This window comes from Meles meles, chromosome 9 (genome assembly GCF_922984935.1).
Source record: "Meles meles chromosome 9, mMelMel3.1 paternal haplotype, whole genome shotgun sequence".
In the NCBI taxonomy this organism is placed as follows: Eukaryota; Metazoa; Chordata; class Mammalia; order Carnivora; family Mustelidae; genus Meles; species Meles meles.
The window spans coordinates 70,986,970-71,003,646 of record NC_060074.1 but is presented as its reverse complement, the minus strand read 5'-3'; the positions used below and the strand labels follow the sequence as shown (position 1 = coordinate 71,003,646).

Below are 16,677 nucleotides of genomic sequence, written 5' to 3'. Positions count from 1 at the left end.
GACAGAGATCACAAGTAGGCAGAGAGGCAGGCAGAGAGAAAGGGAGGAAGCAGGTGCCCTGCTGAGCAGAGAGCCCGATGTGGGACTCAATCCTAGGACCCGAGATCACGACCAGAGCCAAAAACAAGGGCTTAACCCACTGAGCCACCCAGGCACCCCTGGTCCTAATGTTAATAGTATTGTCAACTTCAACTTACAAGTAATATTTAAGTATTCTCATTGTAAAAATCTTTTTTCCTAAAAAAACAAACTTTTTTTCTGGGTCTTTGATCCCTATTAGATATTTTTATCTATTTTTTAAATTAAAAAGTACATGTAAGAGCAGTTTTGTGTTCTGTACTAGAGTATAGGTGCTACCATGACAATGATATAAATCCTGGCCTCATTCTTTTTAGAGGACAGCGTCATTAGCTCGGCTTCCTTGTATGCTCTTTCCGTGGAATCCTAAAGGATTTGCTTAATAACTGACTCTCCAGCAGGTTTGGATTTCACTATTTTTCTGCTGTACCTCAGCTGTTTCAGTTCCCTCTGCCCAACCCTTTTGTCTTCACAGCGATGAAGAGGTAATTGTACGATGCCTATTTTTCTATTGGCTTTCAGAATCTAAATGAGCTGCACTGTTATCAACAGGTGAACCATTTAAACCCCAAATCATAATAAAGACCAGGGGTTCTTTCCAAAGAGAAGTTTAGTAATTTTCTTGAAAAAAGTTTGCTTAGATTATCAATCTTTTTTTTTTCTTTTAACATTTCAGTTTTCTGGTAGAGGAAACAAGAAACAGCAGCTACAGTTACAACTTTTAAAAATTTTTGGAGAGAAAATTATTTGTGGAACCAAAGCTGAGGGTTTTTTTCCTCCTAATGCCTGATGTTGAAAACATTTTTTAGAATACTTTTACACCTAAGTGTCTCCAAGTTGAATTCTTGATTCTTTCACAAGTAGGCATGTAGAGAATATGTGCATGCAAATAGATAGACCTTTGGGGCAGGAGAAGAATAACCTAATGCCAAGTTCACTAGAACATCGCCTCCTTGGGGACCAGTGTACTTTGATATCGAGTGAATGACACATTTCTTGTTTTTTCAGCCTGGTGCTCCCACTTCTGTGCAGAGAAATGGTGGAACTCTTGGACAAGGGCGACAGTGTAGTGAACCATACAAGTTTATCAAATTATGCATTTTTGTATGGTGTCTTTCCTGTAGCACCAGGAGTGGCTATCTTTGCAACACAGTTCAACATGGAAGTAGAGATTGTACGTATATGCTACCTTCTAAATTTAATTGTACAGTTAGCAGAAAAGTGAATTTTTAAAACAGAGAGATCAGCCTTCTTTTATGAGAATTTGATATGTGAAAGCTATTTCATTGTAAATAAGGAGGCATCAGGTAACTTCAGGTAATAGAGTTACTTAATCTGGGGTCTTTTCTCAGCCATAACTTTTTTCATTAGTCTTTTTTAGTTTTAAATATTTTATTGTTGTACTTCTGCTGAAGCCTAAAGGTTATTTGTAGTATGGTAACTTTTGAAATTTGGGTAAAAAAATATGTTTCATTCACTGTTAATTCACCAGATGTAAAACACCACATAATCATTGCAGTAAATAGCTAAAATCAATTAACACCGAATTATTAACAGAGTCTAAGCAAATTGCACGTGTTATCTATAGCACTAAATGTTTTTAAAATATAACCTGAAGGAACTAAACTGTTTAACAAAGGTTAGTTCCATTATTCAATCTGTAAAATGTTTACCTGGTAATTTTTTTAAAATTGATTTTATTGCCCTATATTTTATGAAATAGTGTGGAAAGAAACTGGTCATCAGTTTAATTAAATCATTAATATGGTTTACATTCTAGAACCCAGAAGATAATCATCAGCTTGGGATGTCTAGTTCTGGTTATGTGTGAATATTAATTGAACATACAGTGGAAGAGGAGCCAAAGGAACTTAACTGTGTTTTTGTTTAAAGACTCTCAGAAAGGGGGAATATAGTATTTGAGAACATGCTGGAATTTATGATGTCTTTTTTTTTTTAATTTAAATTCTTTTTTTTTTAATTTCTTTTCAGTGTAACAGAATTCATTGTTTATGCACCACACCCAGTGCTCCACGCAATACGTGCCCTCCGTAATACCCACCACCTGGCTCCCCCAACTTTCCAACCCCCACCCCTTCAAAACCCTCAGATTGTTTTTCAGAGTCCATAGTCTCTCATGTTATGATGTCCTTTTACTGACTCTTGCTTTTATTTTAGAAACCTTGGTGTGCTCTATTTAAAATGTAGGATCATTGTTTTATTGAGACAATGACCTTTCTCTCAATTTGATTTCATTTTTTGCAGATAACCTCAGGGATGGTAATAAGCACATTTGTGTCTGCGCCAATCATGTACGTTTCTGCCTGGTTACTAACCTTTCCTACTATGGACCCTAAGCCATTGGCATATGCCATCCAGAATGTTAGTTTTGATATAAGTATTATCAGCCTTATCTCCTTGGTAAGTACATTTCACTGTAAATATGAATGAAAACCACAGAATGAGTGTGAAAATAGCTTGGTAACAGAAAGTTAGGGATTTAAAAATCTGTTTTAAAAAATCTCTTATGCAATAGAGAAAACTAAAACCTGCCTGTAAAATGTGATATCAGCCTTCTGAGTTGTGTCTTTCCTTTTGAGAGTTAGAGTCGTATAGAGATTTAGTCAGACCTGCACTGGCTTTTGGCCCTATCACCGACTAGGCGTATATCTCAGCCTTTCTAAGCCGCAGTTTTCTCAGTTTTCTCTCTATTTCTCAGGAAATAGAGATACTAATTTTACCTATTTCCATGGGTTCTTTTAAGGATTACATATGACAATACATGTGAAAAGCATCTGCAAATGGCAGATTGCTCTACGAATACTATTAGTATTAGCTAATTGTAGAATCATGGGGTTGGAAGGGATTGTCTAACCACCATTTAATGACAACGAAGCTTTCTGGATAAATCTAGTTCAAATTAAATACTAAAACATTTAACAACTGGAGGTGTAGCTCAAGTTGCTTATGGAATTCAAGCAGCATTCTGGCTGGGGAAAAAAACAACTTTTATTGTTGAAGGAAGGAGGTAGCGGGGCACCTGGGTGGCTCAGTGGGTTAAAGCCTCTGCCTTCGGTTCAGGTCATGATTGCAGGGTCCTGAGATGGAGCCCTGCATTGGGCTCTCTGCTCAGCAGGGAGCCTGCTTCCTCCTCCTCTCTCTGCTGCCTCTCTGCGTACTTGTGATCTCTCTCTCTGTCAAATAAATAAATAAAATCTTTAAAAATTTTTTTTTACTTTGGGTATGGTAATTTACCTTAATATTCTTTGGGGAACTAGGCAGATTAAAGTAAATAAAATATTGGAATTTCTTTCTGAACCAAGATAAAGAGAGTGTTCTAGAGAAGCCAATCAATGAGTTATTTGATAAGTAGTTGAAAGGTTAAGAAACCTGAATAACTTTGAACCTTTTGTCTTTAAGATCTGGTCTCTGGCTATTCTTCTTTTGAGTAAGAAATACAAACAGCTCCCACATATGCTTACAACTAATTTACTCATCGCACAGGTTAGTAGACATACAGATACTTAGAACTATCCCTTTTTCACTGATTATTCTACTATAAAGAAGAAAATTATTTGGCTGGGTTTTTCCAGTTATAAAGTCGAAAGTACTTTTTACCAATTGCAATTAATTACAACTTGATCACAATTAATTTATCCCTAACTTATATACCACAATATGTCTTGAACTGTATAAAGTTGAGGCTAATAATGGCATTTGGTGATAATTTTGCTCTTTGAATAGAAATAATCATTAAAAATTGAACTCTCGGGGCGCCTGGGTGGCTCAGTGGGTTAAAGCCTCTGCCTTCAGCTCAGGTCGTGGTCCCAGGGTCCTGGGATCGAGCCCCGCATCGGGCTCTCTGCTTGGCAGGGAGCCTGCTTCCTCCTCTCTCTCTGCCTGCCTCTCTGCCTAGTTGTGATTTCTCTCTGTCAAAGAAATAAAAATTAAAAAAAAAAAAATTGAACTCTCTCATGATCTTATTCTTCTAGTCAAGTCTTTGCATGACTCAAATTATAATGCAAAGACGTTTAACATTTTTTATGTAAATGATTACTAAATATAAGGTTAGTATTTAGAATGTTTGTTTCAATTGGTTATGTACACTGTTAAAGACCATAAGAAGGGTTTTAAATCATAAAACTTGAAGTTTTAGAACAACTAGCATGATAATTATTCAGCAATCCTTTAAAATGAATAATTATAATAAATTTGCTGTGAATAAAACATTTGTCTGACTCACATGACTATGACTGACTTGGTTCATAATTTTTTCTGCAGTCTATTGTCTGTGCTGGAATGATGATATGGAATTTCGTTAAAGAAAAAAATTTTGTTGGACAGATTCTGGTGTTTGTTTTATTGTACAGCTCCCTGTATAGCACCTACCTGTGGACAGGTAAGATGGATCGTGAATGGAAATTTAGGTCTTCCATCAGGAGAAGCTATTTGAAGTCTAGTAATCCAGGATTAATGTATTGTCTCAGGCCATTACTCTCACTAGCATAGGCAGTGTGTGAAGCCAAGTTCTGTTTCCATGGTATAGAGAAATAAGACCTCATTTCTGCTTTGGATGCTGGGGGTTTCCAGTCACATGGTCTTTTTCCTCGGGATCTTTTGCTCTTGGCCACGGTCAGCAGAGCTCCCTTTTGGAAGCAGCAAGAGATCAGGTACTAGAGGCAAGTGGAGAAAGGAGGAAGAGAATGTTAGAGAAGTGTGAGGCCCGTGGGGTATGTCCCAGAGCTCACTATCAGAGTTCAATTGAACTGAGTGAAAAATCTGGTCTTGCCTTCAGCAGATAGCTTAACTTTTGCAGTCTCAGTTTCCTCATCTGTGACATTGGGTTTTTGCACCTTACAGAGTTATTTGAAAACTAAATGAGATATGGGTATTTATGCCTGGTATGTGGTAGGCAGCCAACAACAAGAACTATATTATTAAACAGCAGGGAAAGTGGCTATAGGAGAACAAGAAAAGTAAGGAATAAAAGGGTATGGAAATACGAGAGTACACAGTAAGAGAGACTATTTCTCATTTCAACTGGCTCCAAAAAAAATAGTCAAACACCTTAGCATATTGCCATTTTGAAGTATAGTGTTTAATTTGGATGCGTACATTCTGGTATGTTTGCAAAACATTCTGGGTGGCTGCTTTGTATCCATACCACAAACGTGAACCGATACAATGGCACAGAAAAGGAAATTGTAGCATGGTAGGGCTGGCTGGAGCCACTGTGAGGAGGCAGGTGTCAGGAAGTGGCTTCGAGGGACAAGCCTTTGATTTCATGCCTTCGAGATCAAAAGCAGGGCTCATCTAAGTCAATAGACTTTTGAAGTGAAGCAACAATGTGGTGAGGAGTTCTGGAATGAAAACTTCAGTGCAAACAGAAGAAGGTGTGTGGTTTTGAAAAGCAAACAGCTGTAACCAAACCACCGTGAGCTCGCTCCTTGGCGACTCCCAGGTTGAAGCTAAACCAGGTGAGTTGTTACACAAAGGAAACTATTTGCAGCAAATGAGGAGATTGTGGGGAATAACTTCCAAAGCTATGGCTCCCCGCGCAAGGGTGACTGGGTTCCTTTTGTCTAGGGTTAGGGTGAATATTTAGGGAGGGCAGTCTTGTCATCATATGTGTCAAGGTGGGCATCAGGTCGCACGTGCACCATAAGGAGAGGTGCACTGTATCGTATGTTATGTAAATGAGGCTTGTGCTCCTCCTTCTGTGGAGGTATTATTGCTAGAAGGAGGTTAAAGGTAATTGTTGGTCATCCCAGAGGTCCCTTGTGGTCCACCTGCACAGGTGCAAGGCGAGGGTTTTGCTCAACCTGGTCTGGGTGGCCTCCACCACCTGTTGCCTCCTCCGTTGCTTGAGGGCTCGGTTCAGTTTGCATCACGTGATGTTATGCCCATGGGGTCCTTTGCCTGAGTTAAGCTGGAAAGAAGAACTCAAGGAAAAACATGGGGCAGATGTGTGTTTGTACAAGCAGATAAGCAATAAAGGCCAGGTCTTGGGATCTAGCTGGTGACGTATGTTGTGTAACGTAAGCGTTTTCAGGAGATGTCAAGTAAAAGAGCCTAAAGACTTTTATTGCCAAATACAGTTGGGCAACTTGATCTCTAATACTTAGATTTCTTAAGGCTAAGTTTACCACGTGAATAGGAGAGCAGCAAATAGATCATTGTATCAGAAATCCCCAAGTGTCTGTGAAATCCTCTTTAACATGCCAAAATCTATCTAGAGACCTTGTTCTGAATTCCTGGATCCCAGTGAAGGTGCTCTTCAACCGTGAGATTATTAGGCTAGAACAGAATTTTAGACCTCAAGTATCATTTTAAATCATCCTGTTCAGCCATTTTCAGTTTCACCCATTTGCCTACCATCTTCATAACTTTTGCTGTATCTGCATGTCACTTGTCTTTTTTTAAATTTTTCCCTAAAAATTTACTCACTTTTTTACTTAAATAAATTGAACCTTATGGTAATAAAATCCCAGGTTTCCTGTGCTAGTTTTTCACATACGTGTTAAAATAAACACAAAACTAGTCCAAAAATTTCATATAGTCTCTTATGCTTTGGAAACAGTGGTATAGTGTAAGTCCTTTATTTTTCAAATGAGTTCAGTGAGGCCCAAAATGTTTAACCTCTTCAGGTAGGAACTCTCACAGCTTCTGCCAGCAACCTGGGAGAGATCCAGGACCAGCCTGGGCCTATTTGTAGACCAGTCTTTGCATAAAGCAAGAATGATGACCTTTGGGACTTTGAAGAATGCCCTCACTGCCATAATAGCACACTGTTGGGTACCTTGTTGAAAACCTAGAGCTATAGAAGGCACAAATGTATTTAGGAAGGAGCAGTGGCATTAGAGTACCTCCTGAACTTGCGGGTTCTCTGTAAAGAAAAACAATTTGCAAAAGCCTCACTGTTCATTTGTATTATTCTAGCACAGTGTTACTTAATCTGTATGGTCTTGGGTCTGGATATGAATTCCTTATATACAGCGAATAAACAACTTTAAAACCAAAGCAGATTCACAGATGAGAATCCCAGTTACAAACTCGGTAATTCTAATTGGCAACATTCATGACATGACAAAGGATCTTGTTTTGCTAATCTGAATCACAAGTTGAAATGTAAAATGGAACTCATTCCAGGGCTCCTGGGTGGCTCAGTGTGTTAAGCCGCTGCCTTCCACTCAGGTCATGATCTCAAGGTCCTGAGATCAAGCCCCGTATCAGGCTCTCTGCTCGGCGGGGAGCCTGCTTCTCTCTCTCTCTCTCTGCCTGCCTCTCTGCCTACTTGTGATCTCTCGCTCTCTCTGTGTGTCAAATAAATAAATAAAATCTTTAAAAAAAAAAAAAAAGGAACTCATTCCTCTGGTTAGGATTTTTTTTTTTAATATTTTATTTTTTTTAGCGTGGTTTGCCTTTACTTTCATGTGTGGGCTTATGACCTGGTTCATCTCAGTGCGTTTCTCTCTTCAGAAAGAATACCATAGAACCTTCACTGGGACCATGTGTTGTGATACTTGGCCTTCACTTGGCTCAAACTTACCGTTTAACCAGATGCTGGCTCTGAGATTATGAGACAGTGCTATGGTTACAAAATAGGCATCTTAGATGATTATCATTGAAAATATACCAAAGAGACTTAAAATTTCTCACAGAAATGTCTAAATCCTACAGATATGTCTTAAGAACCCTAGGGGTCCATGGACGAGTTTTAGAAACACCGATAGAGTTTGTAGTCCTGCTCTGCCCTCTACTGGCTATGTGGCTTGGGCAAACTCTTGTGTCCGTATCTATAAAATGAAGGTGTTCGTTTCAAACAATGATCCCTTCCAACTCTGAAGCTCTAAGATTCTACAACTACATAGGATTTATGGAAAAGGATGTTACTTGTATAAATGATTGGATTTAAGATGAAAGGAATGCTCAAGAGTTTTAAAACATTTATTTTTGTATTAAGTTCACATTATATTTGTATTAAGTTCTATCATTTAGACTTGGGGCATTTTCCAAAAACTAAACCAGGGTAAGAATTGCCTATGCTTTCTTAGCAACGGCAGAGTGAGGGTGTTTTTATTTTTAGACTTGCTCTGTATCCAGTTAAAATTTTTTTTAACAAATATTTAGATTCCAAACACCAGTCAAAAGAATAAACTGATTTGAGCTTTTGAAAACTTCCTCATACATAAAACAAGAAGATTTGAGTAAAGAAATAATACAGGAAGGAAAACACGAATGATTAGGAGACAAACATGCTTCAAAATATTGGGGCCAGTATTTATTTAGAAAGAGTGAATTCTAGGGTCTAAACCCCCGACTTCCATCGAAATAAGCTCGGTTAAAGTTCTGTGAGGTCTGATCAACATCGAGAGTAACCATCTACCTTTCAATTTCTGTTTCTTGATCTTAGGCCTTCTGGCAATTTCTTTGTTTCTTTTGAAAAAGAGAGAGAGTGTACAAATTCCTGTTGGAATCATCATAATATCTGGCTGGGGGTAAGTTGATAGTTTCCTGTTTACCTATATGTTTCGATATACACAGTTACAATTCATTGTCTCGTTCTCTCTCTAAACCTTATTCCAGAATTCCTGCTCTCCTTGTTGGTGTTCTTCTGATAACTGGAAAACATAATGGAGATAGCATTGACTCAGCCTTCTTCTATGGAAAGGAGCAGGTAAGAAGAGGTTATTGACAGTTCTTTTCTTGTGAACATCTCTTTTTCGCTTGTTCCTGTGTTTTGTTATACTTACATTAAAAGTTATTTTGAAAATCTATTCCAGTTTATTGTATATGCCACTAGTGATCCTATATCACTTTAAGTCTCACTTCGAACTGTGGTGAAGATTTTATAGGTCTACATCCATTTTTAGCGGAGGATTTCCAAATGCTTGAAACTTATTGGGTCATCTTAAACCCACTTATGAATTATGTTTCCTCTACTGGAGGAAAGAGTGATTAATTTAAAGCTAATAAGTCAGCAGTAGTAGGGGCGCCTGGGTGGCTCAGTGGGTTAAAGCCTCTGCCTTTGGCTCGGGTCATGATCCCAGGGTCTTGGAATTGAGCCCGGCATCAGGCTCTCTGCTCAGCAGGAGACCAGCCTCCCCCTCTCTCTCTGCCTGCCTCTCTGCCTACTTGTTGATCTCTGTCTGTCAAATAAATAAATAAAATCTTAAAAAAAAAAAAAGTCAGCAGTAGTAATAAAAGCCATGTTCTTGACTTTCAATCCTATTATAAATATAAATTTCAGAACAGTAAGTACCTGGGGAAAAATGTTTTTGAAAAGCCATAGTGTATCTGCTGATCAAAATTCTCTTGGGCTAGCCCCAAGGATGTGTGTTTTTAAAAAAAACAAAACAAAACAACAACAACAAAAAACCTTGAGAATATTTTGATTTCTTGTCCTCTTTTTTGTTTCATAATTTTGAATTTTATTGGGTTGTTGTGGGAATAAACAAGATCACACGTATAAAAGACTTTGACCAGTGCTGGCATATGTTAATATGCAATTAGTATTAGTCAGAATTATGTATGTTTAGTATTATTACCATAACAGTGTCTCCAGTTGAAGTATGCTTGAATGACATATTAAAGCAAGCAAAAACTGCAATAAAAAAGGTCTGTAAGCAGTCACTTAGCTTACTTACAGAGGAAACCAGTGATATTGATGGAGAGTGAAAGAAGCCACTAGAGATCTTATTTTCTCTTCAAGTAAATCCTAATTTCTCTTCAAGTAACTTGCTCCCTTTCATATTCTAACTCCTTTTTGAGAACCACTATTCCAGAGCATTTATAACTGTGGGGAGATTGCCTTTCCCACCAAACAAAAGTTCCCTTAAGTTGCGCTACTAAGGTGATCAAGCTGCGATTGTGCAGAGTGGCCTAATGTCTCTTTGCAATGCTGGCAGATGGTCATCACAGCAGTCACCCTGTTCTGCAGCATCGTGATAGCTGGCATATCACTCATGTGTATGAATCGCACCACCCAAGCAGGACGCTATGAAGGGTTCGACCAGTCTCGGAACCACAAAGCAGCAGAGCCTAGGAACGCTGCCTTTGAGGAGAGTCCAGGGCCAGCAAACGAACCAGAACCTTTTACAAGTTCTATCCCAGAAACAGGTATGATCCCGACATAAAAAGACACTCTTACGTGCCTGTATAGCCTGTATCCTAAGTGTTTTGCTTCAGGGAACTTTCTTGATCTCAGGGTCATGAGATCAAGTCCCATGTCAGGCTCTGTGCGTGCCCTGTATGTATGTCATTGAACTGGGCTGGCTTTATGTCTGTTTTCTGAACAATTTCAGATTAGCTGACTTAAGCCTTCAAACTTCTGAAGATAGGAGGGCTGGCCTAGACGATCTCTGTATTTTCTTTTCTATTATTCTGTGGTTCTATTTTAACCTTGAGATGGCATCATTATCTTAAATATAGAAAGACACTTCTAATAGCTTATTATAGATGGTGGTTTTTATACTTTGAAATCTTTTCTGCTAAGAACACTGCTGAAGAATTAAATCATGTTATCAATGAAAATTTCAACCTAGGCATTATTCCTTTTTCTAGCGTATTAAATTTTAATACACTTTGTCACTGAAGTTGTTATTTTATTAGAATCCATGTTAGAAAAAAAAAAAAAGAATCCATGTCTCATATATGTGTTTAAAGGACACTGCATGAGGTTCCTGGGTGGCTCAGTCGGTTAAGCGTCTGCCTTCGGCTCAGGTCATGATCCCAGGGTCCTGGGATCAGGCTCCCTGCTCAGCAGGAAGTCTGCTTCTCCCTCTCCCACTCCCCCTGCTTGTATTCACTCTCTCACTGTGTGTCTCTCTCTGTCAAGTAAATAAATAAAATCCTCAATAAATAAATAAATGGATACTGCATGCGTCCTCTGACTATGTGGAGGAGAAACTATAGCTCTATAAAACAGATGTCTCAAGGCAACTTCCATAAACCAATTGGCCTGTAAAGCAGCAAGGGATTTTCAGCAGTGTATGTCTGAGAAGACAAAAGAATAAGATTGTTTTGACTGCATTTTCTAGACTAGTAGGAAACACGTTCTTGAAAGAAGCGAGTCTTGAGCTGAACATAAAGGAGGAGAAGATTTCAAAGAATTAACGAGAGTGGGAATTGCGCGTGTGCCTAACTAGTCTGCAAACCCAAACAGGCATGGGGTTTGTGGAGGACACTAAAGAATTGTCTGGGAATTGGAGCGCCTGGATGGCTCAGTGGGCTAAAACCTCTGCCTTCCGCTCAGGTCATGATCTCAGGGTCCTGGGATCAAGCCCTGCATGGGCTCTCTGTTCAGCAGGGAACCTGCTCTCTTCCTCTCTCTCTCTCTGCCTGCCTCTCTGACTACATGTGATCTCTGTCTGTCAAATAAATAAATAAAATCTTAAAAAAAAAAAAAAAAAAGAATTGTCCCAGAAGAAGGGAAAGGCCTTGTTAGATAGTGGGGGTGGTTGGATGGGGGAAAAGGGGCCACATCCTCAGGAGCGTTCAAATTCAGGCCAAGGAGTTTCAATTAACTACAGTAAACAATGGAGGACTAGGGCATGTTTTTAAGGAGTGATGAAGTAAAAGCTATAGTTGAAGAAAGTGTTCAAATTCTTAGTTGTCAAAGCACAGTGGTAACTAATAAAAACAGCTGGATAAAAACACTCTTACTTGGACGCCTGGGTGGCTCAGTGGGTTAAGCCGCTGCCTTCAGCTCAGGTCACGATCTCAGGGTCCTGGGATCGAGTCCCACATCGGGCTCTCTGCTCAGCAGGGAGCCTGCTTCCTCCTCTCTCTCTGCCTGCCTCTCTGCCTGCTTGTGATCTTTCTCTGTCAAATAAATAAATAAAATCTTAAAAAAAAACAACAACACTCTTCCTTGTCATGCAATGAGGAGACAATATATAAAGGAGCCAGTCCTTTGCCTGCCATTCTTTAAATGTTAATCTCCAAATAAGCACATGTAAATTCTTCTTGATAGATACCATGTGAACACGGTTCCATTGTGGCTGCATGGGAAATGTGTGTGTGTGTGTGTCTGTGTGTGTGTGTCTGTGTGTGTGTATGAGTGGGTACGTTTGGTTTGGTTTGGCATCTCTTGAAGTTACCCATTTCTGTTGTGGTTGGGCCTTATTCTCCTATGCTATTTTATCTGCCTAGGTTGCTGCTCCTGCTCCGTGGGAAATGGTGGATCACACTGCCCGTCTGTCGAGCCGGTAGCAAACACAAGTACCAGTGGGCTTGTGACTCCTTCATTTGAGAAAAGTAAGTGCTATGAGGATGGGCCTAAGGAACACAAGAGTCCTCTCCTTATACCTTAAAAGATTTCAGCTTAGGATTTCATAGATGCTACACTGCTTATGTAATCTCAAATAAGATGGGGAGAAGTGCTGATAGGATAATAATTGTGCATGGATAGAGTACTCATTTAAAGAATTAAAGTTCGGGGGGGGGGGGCGCCTGGGTGGCTCAGTGGATTAAGCCGCTGCCTTCGGCTCAGGTCATGATCTCAGGGTCCTGGGATCGAGCCCTGCATCGGGCTCTCTGCTCTGCAGGGAGACTGCTTCCTCCTCTCACTCTGCCTGCCTCTCTGCCTACTTGTGATCTCTCTCTCTGTCAAATAAATAAATAAAATCTTTAAAAAAAAAAAAAAGAATTAAAGTTCGGGGAACCTGCGTGGTCCAGTTGGTTAAGCATCCAACTCTTGATCTCAGCTGGGTCTTTGTTTCGGGGTTGTGAGTTCAGACCCCACGTTGGACTCCACGGTAGGCATGGAGCCTACTTAAAAAAAATAATAATCATAAAGTTCTTATAATATAGTAATTGGTAGTATTATATACACAGTTTCCAATAAATTTAACCCATGTGATGATTCCAAGAAGTTTGCCGCATGTGCCATTTCCTTTTTTTTTCTGGACTTTTTATTTTAACAGCTGAGACTTTCCCCCCACTGATTTCCTTTGGGGCCAAGACCAATTAGTGCTTAATTATCTTTTGAATCTATATACTTTCAATATACCCTTTCTTATAAAATAAGAAAAATCTTTGAAACTAATAACCTTTGACATACAGAGTAAAAGACTGAATTACATTTGTGGTCTGAATTTCAGGTTGCTTATTTGAGCTAAAGTTGGTGTGTAACTTTATATTAGTATAAGGTGTACAACACAGTAGTTCAGTATTTGTATATATTACACAGTGATCACCACAATATGTCTTATTACCACCTCTTCACTCTTTTCACCCTGCCCTCACCCCCTTCCCTCTGATAACCAGCAGTCTGTTTCAACTTTGCCTTAGTTCTTGGTTGTCGCTAGACCCTTTGCAATTATCTAGCCTGATTTATTCTTTTTTTTTTTTTAAAGATTTTATTTATTTATTTATTTTACAGACAGAGATCACAAGTAGGCAGAGAGGCAGACAGAGAGAGAGGAGGAAGCAGGCAGAGCAGAGAGCCCGATGTGGGGCTTGATCCCAGGACTCTGGGATCATGACCTAAGCCGAAGGCAGAGGCTTTAACCCACTGAACTACCCAGGCGCCCCTAGCCTGTTTTATTCTTGATAGTTGCAGTTGGTGAGGGTGTGCTTTGGACCTGTGCAAAGGGAGGGACCTAGACTCAGGCTGATTGGAAGCCAGGTCCTCAGACAGCAGCTGTTAAAGTATGCAAATATATACAATCCTGTGGGACCACAATCCTAGACACTGCTGATCTCTAGACCAGGAGATCTGCAGGTATCCCGTGGGTGACAGATGCCAAGAATCAGGGCTTCAGTCAAGTATTAAAGATCCTTTCTGGGAGATACCAGTGAGTTGTGGCAAGGCCAAGTTTGGGGAGAGGTGTGCATACGTGCACTGCCTACGTCCTCTGAGAGTGCTTCTGCAGCCTTTAGATGTGTGGCTTTAACCTGAAGTTCGTCCCTCAGGTGAAAGCTTCTGGACAAACAAATGGGTCTTTTCCATGTGCAGTCTGGGGCTGTATTTCAGTTTGCTGTCTGTGTATTGCCCAGGATATAGTATCCTATCCAGCACGATCTTTCCAGTTGTTACCCATGGACCCTGGATGCACAGGCCTCTCCAGCCACCAGAGCCAGGCAGTCGAGTGGCCTCTGTGTGGACTGAGTTCACTCACCAGCTTTAGCCAGGCCGTGGGAGAGTGTTGGGTGTGGGACATGCCTGTGCCAGGAAAGAGCATCCGGGGTGGGGCACATCTGCAATTTTAGCAGAGCTGGAGAAGAGCATTCTGGGAGGGACATGCCTTGATTTTAGCCATGTTATGTTTGCCCGCACCTGCCTTCCTAGCAAGGTAGAGGAAGAGTGCAAAAATTGGCACTCTCCAGCAGCTCTAGCCACAAGGAAAATTCCCTGAATCTTTAAGATTAGCAGTTGAATCTCCTTCACATATAATCCTGTCACCTCTCAAACTGCTGCCTTTGTGCTGCTTGCCCAGATGGGTGAGTCCATGCATGAGCCCCTCAAAAGGAGTATCTCAGATCTCCATAGCCCTTGGACCCCCTGGACATAAGCCCCATGTTTGGGGCCTCATCTGTCTAGTGCAGGTCCCAAGGGTTGTTGTGCCTGAGCTGGAGAGTTCTAAACCTGTGAATCCTTCCCTATTGTGAGTTGCTGCACCCCTGGTGAGCTTTTTGTAAGACTGCATTTCTGCCTTTCCTGCCTGGCTTGATGTGACCCTTTTCCTCTTGTTGTGGAAAAAGCAATTCAGCTAGTCTTCAGTTCTTTTTAGGTAGGAGTTATTCCATAGAGAGTGCTGTGTCTGTGGGAGATGAGTTCAGGGTCTTCCTCTGCCACCATCGTGGACCATCCCCACGCATGCACAACGGAATTCAAATTACTGAAAACAACTGAACACACTTAGGTGAAATTGCAGTGCAGGTTCATTGATGATGCTTGTTTATAATGACGTTAGAAAGGAAAACGCCCCAAAGCCATCTTCATGACGAAACATATGTCAATTGTATTGTTGCCAAAGGCATTTCACTTTTATATAAGAAATGTGAGGATTATAAATAACGATGTATGCAAATCACTTAGCAGAGTGTGTGGAATACATAGTAAATGCTCATGAAACAGAGTTGCAGTAGTAGTGGTTGTTATGAGCCAAGCAGGGTTTATATTTGGCTGCTCTCTGCTGGCTAGCAATGAATCTTTTTTTTTTTTTTAAGATTTTATTTTATTTGACAGAGAGAGAGAGAGAGAGATCACAAGAAGGCAGAGAGGCAGCAGAGAGAGGGGGGAAGCATGCTCCCTGCTGAGCAGAGAGCCTGATGCAGGGCTCGATCCCAGAACCCTGGGATCATGACTTGAGCCAAAGGCAGAGGCTTAACCCACTGAGCCACCCAGGCAGCCCGCTAGCAATGAATCTTAATAGTGGATCTCACACTTCTATAGAAGGAAGTGAAAATGTATCAGACATTGAGCCTTCACTGACTTTCTGTTAGGAAACCCCATTTGGCATTCAGTTAAACTGTCTTTCAGTTTTTTTATGCCACTTGCTTAAACTAATGTTTCTTTACTTTACATCATAATCCCCAAGGCTTTCCTCCTTGTTTTCTCCCTACACAATACACCTAATAATAAAGTCTGTCAATGAATTCAATGTGTAATTTAACATTTTTTAGTCTCTGAAAATTATGTTATGTTCCCCTTATCTGTCATTTTCTTCATGAATAATGCTGATTCCTGAGAACTCTTTTATATGGGAGCATCTTACATTTTCTGATCCTATTTGCAAAAGTTATACAGAAAGAAAGCCATCATATATGGACTTCATCTACTCATATAATTTAGTATCATTCCTTAAGCCTGAAATAAAGAAAGGTTGAAGGAAATCAAACTATGAACAAGTGATAATTTTTAGAGTTTAGCAGTATAACTAATTCCTCATCCCCCCAAACACTGGCATAGCACAAAGGCAAAATCAATGTGCAATGTGTAAGAAAGGTAAATGAAAGATAATAAAATTTATTTTTATCCATTTTTATAATATCTGTACTCAGTATTTTAGGACCAGGCTTATTATACATACTGAGATAGAATTTTTCTACACCAAGATATACACAAATAATTATTATTAAAGTAGACTCATTCTAGAGAGATAGTTTGGCAGACTGCTTTCGTTTTACATAGCAACACTGTGCACTTCCCTGTGCTGTTAGCTGAAATGTTGGGCCATATTTAATAACTGTGTATGTCCTTTTCTGGAAACAGGCTCGAGGAAATACAAATTTTCATGATTGCCTTGAGGGTTAAGAGCTATAAAATTGTGCTTTCATCTTTGACTTTTAAAAATCAGACTATATGTTCGATTAGACATCCATTTTGTAAAAAATGTTTTCCCCTGCTTTTGAGGCCATGGCCATATTGGAGCTGAGGCAGGAGAGAACAGGTTTCTTGGGAAAGGTCCCTCCCCTCTAGTCTAGGTGAAAGAAGGGTCATACCTATGATTTGGACTTGCTTCTGCATGTCAGCGGGACGCTGTTTAACAGTTCTGATTTCTTAAAGTTCTTTTCTAAGGCAGGTTTTAAACTCTTTAATGAAAGGCAAGGGAGAATAGTATATTTGTGTTACATTTAATGAAACTAGGATAT

At 39.9% G+C, this 16,677-nt stretch overlaps 1 protein-coding gene across 2 annotated transcripts in view; it reads left to right on the top strand.

Annotated features, from left to right (window-relative positions):
* Positions 1–16,677, top strand: part of GPR155 (G protein-coupled receptor 155) — a 41,943-nt gene that overhangs the window by 14,281 nt on the left and 10,985 nt on the right. For both annotated transcript variants that reach the window (XM_046019188.1, XM_046019189.1), the window contains exons 4-11: positions 1,087–1,252; positions 2,344–2,499; positions 3,499–3,582; positions 4,360–4,477; positions 8,492–8,576; positions 8,665–8,755; positions 9,987–10,197; positions 12,232–12,336. In XM_046019188.1, the coding sequence (XP_045875144.1) occupies positions 1,087–1,252; positions 2,344–2,499; positions 3,499–3,582; positions 4,360–4,477; positions 8,492–8,576; positions 8,665–8,755; positions 9,987–10,197; positions 12,232–12,336 (1,016 nt within the window). The remainder of the gene's footprint in view (positions 1–1,086; positions 1,253–2,343; positions 2,500–3,498; positions 3,583–4,359; positions 4,478–8,491; positions 8,577–8,664; positions 8,756–9,986; positions 10,198–12,231; positions 12,337–16,677) is intronic.